Source organism: Humulus lupulus, chromosome 3 (genome assembly GCF_963169125.1).
Source record: "Humulus lupulus chromosome 3, drHumLupu1.1, whole genome shotgun sequence".
Lineage (NCBI taxonomy): Eukaryota > Viridiplantae > Streptophyta > Magnoliopsida > Rosales > Cannabaceae > Humulus > Humulus lupulus.
Window position 1 is genome coordinate 251,178,912 of NC_084795.1, and position 6,047 is coordinate 251,184,958.

General features: G+C 34.2%; 1 protein-coding gene across 1 annotated transcript in view; it reads right to left on the reverse strand.

The window, feature by feature from the left end:
- The window catches only part of LOC133825556 (uncharacterized), a 31,978-nt gene extending 26,206 nt beyond the window's left edge, over positions 1 to 5,772 (reverse strand). Inside the window, exons 1-4 of the mRNA XM_062258483.1 lie at positions 5,439 to 5,772; positions 5,248 to 5,358; positions 5,056 to 5,168; positions 4,388 to 4,973 (exon numbers count right to left, since the gene is read on the reverse strand). Of these exons, the coding sequence (XP_062114467.1) occupies positions 4,388 to 4,973; positions 5,056 to 5,168; positions 5,248 to 5,358; positions 5,439 to 5,693 (1,065 nt within the window). The 5' untranslated portion in view covers positions 5,694 to 5,772. The remainder of the gene's footprint in view (positions 1 to 4,387; positions 4,974 to 5,055; positions 5,169 to 5,247; positions 5,359 to 5,438) is intronic.
- Positions 5,773 to 6,047: the final 275 nt, after the last annotated feature.

Consider the following 6,047-nt stretch of genomic DNA (forward strand, 5'->3'; position numbering starts at 1 on the left):
CAGACATCTGAATAGGATAAGCCTGATCTTCCATGACGCTCACATGTCCCCGAGAAACATGGAAGTTGGTCTCCTCAACTAACCTGCAGAAGAGGGTACACAGGCTGTTCCTAGGAAACAGTACTGTCACTACTCTGACAGATCCTGTCCCCAGGATCTCCTTAGAAGCCCAAGCGGACCAATCCGAGCTAACGTACTGTGGACAGCTGTAAGGCTTGGCCATGCCTAAGCCGGCCCAATGGCCCATATTACTACATTTTATTATATAACATTATTTGTATTATGACTTCATTAGTGAGTAAACCGTGATTACACCCCTATTGGGCCCGGATTAGTCCGGCCCAAGCCCACTGCACTTGACTACTTATAAATAGGGCCAGTTGTGCACTGTAGCGGGGATCCGAGATTTTCTCTTGTAAGAAATTACTCTGCTAAAACCTACAGAAAACTCCATTGTCAAAAGCTCTCTAAAATCTAATACAATAGGCTCGTGGACTAAGGCTCATTAACGCCCCAACCACGTAAAAACTCTGTTGGTTCATCTTTTATCTTTTCTTTCCAACTCTTATTTCTTAGTATATTCCTAGTTTCTGAAAAACTCGGTAAATAGAGCTCAATAACTATTTAGTCCCAGAATTAACCCTTAAGGGAACCAATATTTGATTCGTTAGGAAAGCATAGATTCTATTATTGTAAAATCATGTTCCCAACGATTCAAGATATTGAATCTCCAAAACAAAAGTCACTAGCCTCATTATATCAAGACACCTTAACCAATGAATCAAAAGATCCAATAAACATGAATAAGAGTTCATGACTACTCATGATTTAGACTGATTTACAAATGATCATCTTTTAAGATATGAATTATATCTTTATGGAAAACGGAAAGTTTATAAGGAAATTAATTCACATCGGTCTTGTCATATATAATCATAATTATGTGAAGTACATTTACTAAATGTCCATCCACATTAGTAATCTGAATCTAGATTACTTTCATCCAACTATATGCTTAGTAAACCGTACTAGCAAGCATTGATTAAAGATTTCATACTTTAATATGTTGTTGACTATTTTATTCATTATTTATGATCTTAATTCTCTCATACGCATACATGATCATATTCTCATAAATGAATATGAAATATTTTGATATTTATATATAAATTATTCAAACAATAATTTCGATAATCAAATATAATAAAATTGTACTTTTATTTAAATCAATAAAAAAATATTTTTTTTTCACATGATTTTAGGACACCAACTCTAACAATGGGGGATTGATAGGATTGGTTAAATACATAGTGAAATTGGTTACGTCCAAAGAAGTGCAAAACTATAATGATTTCACTAAAGTCAACATAAGTGGGTTGACTTTTGGTGTAGGCATCTAAAAATTATTTTTTTGGGTTCAAATTGTTTCTTTGGAGTATATAGAGTACCCACAATTTTTGGAGGCATTTGGAGACTTTTAGGGTGATGTCTGAGGCGACATTACAGAGGCATCTGCATTGCGTTGCCTATGGGAAGCAACGCATCGCTTAGCCTACAAACCCACGCCAAGCGATGCATCACTTGCATGTAGGTGATGCATCGTCTATGTGTAGGCGATGCATCGCGTGGGCAGTCCATACGGGGTCATACAGTTACGTAATTTTGGCTCCAAACTTATTTTTAAATACTCTAATCTCATTGGGTAACACTAATGACGGTTCCTACACTATTTAAGGAGTTCATTGGAGATTTTGGTGAATTGATCACTCTTCACACACACTATCTCTCTCTCTCTCTAAAGTCATTTCTCTCCAACTCACAAAGATTACTTGTTTTCTCCAAGATCTTCATTAAGAAAGCTTGACTTGTTTGAAAATCAAGGCTTGTAAATCCCAATCTCATTCCAAGTTGTAGTACTTCAAGAAATCTCTAAGGGAAGGCTAAGAATAGAAATTTTTGGACAACAAATTCAATTTGTGTCAAGCCTTTTGTCATCTCCATTGATTCACATAAAAATATAATATTTATGATTCTATGTAACTAGGATTTTCTCTTCAAAAGGTCATCAATATCTCTATCTCTTGATCTTATTTATGTTATTCTTTCATTTTGTACAATGTTATCTTGGGTTTGATTTCTTTGAATTAAAATATTTAAATGTGTGTTAAAGCCATATTCCCAACAGTAACTACATAAGAAAGTAGAATAACATCCATCTTCTATCAAGAATAAACAAGCTTATTTTCCAATCACTAAGGTGTATTTTGAAAAATATCATGGCTAAATATTTTGTATCTTGAATAGAGGCACTACTACAAAAAAGGTCTTTCTCTGCGGTTTTTTTACTCAATACACTGCGGTTTTCGAGAGTATTGAAAAGCGCAGTGTATTCGACCGCAAAGAAAAGTGATACGCAAACCGCGGAGAAAAGCTACACTTTTCTCTGCGGTTGTAGTAAGCCAACCGCGGAGAAAAGAGAGCTTTCTCTGCGGTTCTAGTAAGCAAACCGCGGAGAAAAGAGAGCTTTCTCTGCGGTTTTCTTACTAGAACCGCAGAGAAAGCTCTCTTTTCTCCGCGGTTGGCTTACTACAACCGCAGAGAAAAGGACTTTCTCAATAAAAAAAAAAAATTAATTTCGGTTGATAACCGAGCATTTTTAATAAAAAAAAATTAATTTTCAATTTTAATAAATAATTATTTTCAATAGTATAACTAATTTGTTAAATTATTATATATACATTTCATATCTAATACAAAATAAATGGCTAGTAATGAATTAAAGACTTTAATCATTCTAACCAATATAAGTTAGCACTTTAATCTTACATACATACAAAAATTTAGTTTTCATAAACAAATGGCATTAATCTAGCTAACCAATCACTTTGTAGTGGTAGTAGATCCTCTTTGACATTATATTGCTTTTTGTCAAACCACTGCAAAATTGAAAAGTTAATATAGATTAGATAATTAAATACAATATCTAGTTTTTCTTAAGCAAAAAAGAGTTTAAAATATAACATACTTTCTTCTTGATAACTTCTGCTGGATTCGGTGCATTTACAAGATCATAAATGTATCTTAGTACATAATAACCACATTCATGACTTTCAGGTTGTTTTGGACAAGAACCTCTCACCAATTTTGTAAATGTGCCGATGTATTCATTTTCCAAACATTGTGCGTATGCTCTACAAAAATTAAAATTAATTAAATACATATTATGCTCTCAACTTTTAAAAATTAATAATGCATACATTACAAATGAAGAACTTACTTTTCTATAACCTCCGTAATTATTGGTGGAGATTTATGATTTTTTAAAGGGTCCAAAATTATGGTCATCCCCCGCATCATCACGAGCACCAACATCCAATGTCGACTAAAATAATAATAAAATATGATTATTATAAAATTAAAATTCAACCATAGTAGTGATAATGTTTAAGTAGTTCGTTCTTACTCAACAATCCAGGGAATGAAATATATTTGGCCTCGTCTATCCATAGTCATCATCCATTTGGCTATAAGATCCACCGTATAGTTTTTACTTTCATCATTGCCAATAGAAAGATTTTCGGTGTCAAAAAATTTATATAATTGTCGTGAATTTGGGTGCATGCTTTCCCAAATGCATCTGTAGAGAATCAATCATTCATATTACATTTTCAATTAATAAATTAATATCGTCAAAAAAAAATTGGGCAGAGTTTCCTCTGTTTCTATAGCATATCCAAAATTATTAGAACCTATAAATTCAATTCAGACAAAGCATACAACAAACAACATGCATGTTCTCAACCATAAGCCACCGCAGCACACAAAATTCGCAGAACCTACTTCACTAAGACACACATGTTCTCAACCTTCTGTTATCTCCGCAGCACACAATTTCATCTCAGAACTTACTTCACTACGGATGAATATCTAATATATTCAAACTCCTCTAATAGTTTGTAATGACATAACGGATTGATACATACCTCATACCAAACAGCATAGCTGAGGATCCAATATTATCCATGGAGGCTGCTTGATAAACGTCTTCCGAAGTGATGAAGATAGCCTCGCGTTCTCCTATAAACTCCGGGTCAACGGGAACTTGTACAACCCCATCTATTCCTTTATTGGAATAATACTCCTTCACTATGAATTTTAGACTCATATCAATTTTGTCCCATTGGTTATCTGTTAACCAATTTGAAGGTTCTGGTTGAGTTATTTCAGCGGGGATGACTACGTGAGATCCAACTGATGATAAATGTGGGCTTCGAGATAGGGATTTGTGATTAGATGAAGATGGACCCTACATAATAGCATTAAACATATCAGTATAGTGTACCCATTTAAAAATAAAATTTAAATATCTAAGCAAATAATTTTATACCTGACAAGCCACAATTAAATTTTTAGGCCAAGGCAAGAATGTGTCTCGTGCATCCCCAACATATCGTACGTTACCAAAGGGAATAGGGATCTCAGCTTCTTCTTGTAAGACATCTATAAGCCAAACCCTCGCAACTGAATCATCAAGTACATTTCCATGGACGGTAATTTGGCTACCCATGTTTGGTACAATGAGTACACCTTTAGCCACCACATTGTCAATATTATCAGAACACAAATAAACTTCATAGGTCGGTGGTGGCGGAGACTCATAAATTGATGATCCATCATCTTCATCAAAAGGATAGTCTTCGGTTTGATGAAAATGATCATCTGCGTTGGGGGCAGGTCGATAGACTTCATCACTTGTATTCTCATAATATTGTCCCTCATCAAATTGCCCTTCATCGTTGTATCCACACTCATCGTTTTCCTCATTATATTCTTCATTTTGAGCTAATTCCTCTTCTGTGCTAAATTTATGTCTTTTTAGCTCTTCAATCTCAGCTTTTAGTCGAGCAATCTCCTCTCTTGCAGTCATTGTTTTATGTTTTTTTCCAAACATTTTGGAAACGGTCGCAGTGAACCTACAAAAAAAATCAATAAAGTCCATCAATAAACCAATCTAAATAATTCTTAAAAGAAAACAACTATTATAAATTATCATACCCGCCAGCTCGAACACGACCTGGGTGTTCTGGTGTCCCTAATGCTTGAGTCAAGATGTCATCTCGACCCTGAGCTGTAATTTCACCACGAATCACTTTTTCTTTGACGTCCTCCTACTCAAGATATTATTTGGTTAAATTAGTTTATATAAATAAAAACAATATATTGATTCTGAAACCTTAGAAAACTTACTATCTTTTCGGCAATTTGTCGGTCTAGCTCTGTCACAAGAACTTTATTTTTTTCACGCGATCTAAGCCAAACTTGATACCTCTCTGGATTTTGAATATTTCGTTCTTTTTTCTGCATTGTACAAGATAATTATAGTTATATGTTGCGATAATATCAACCATTATTTAAACTATAATATCAAATATACTTACCAAATCTTCTCTTATATTAGCCATTCCTCTACGAGAGGTTCGATGCCTTGACTTCATTAGTAATGCACGGTTTTTTTGTTCTTGATGCACTATTTGAAACTCTGGACTTAGACGACTAGTTACAAATTGTAACCATTCTCTCTCGTCAATTATATCGCTATACCTCTTTGGGGGAAATTTGAGTTCTTCCATCATACCCATTTCAGCCAAAGGTTTGATGTACTCGGTAGTGAGTTCACTTTTAAAATCTCTCATTATTTGACCAGCTTTTTTCAAAATCTCACGTTTGAAGGTTTGAGGAATGTTGTGACCACCCTGAGAATATAATTAAGAAAAGTAATTATTAAATTTAGATATCACACATAAATAAATAAATAAATATCATAATGATAATTTCTTACAATGATATCCTCCCATAGACCATCTTTCAAATCTTGTGGGACCTTCCTCCAATCACCTGAGTTGATAGAAATCGTGGCTCGTACTCTAGATCCAAGATATGATATCATGTTTGTATACACATCACCTATTGGTTGTCCCAAATCGTTCCATTGAAGATTTTTCTTGATTCCTTTGGCTTTTTGTTGGGTCATGTAACTCATTCTTGTT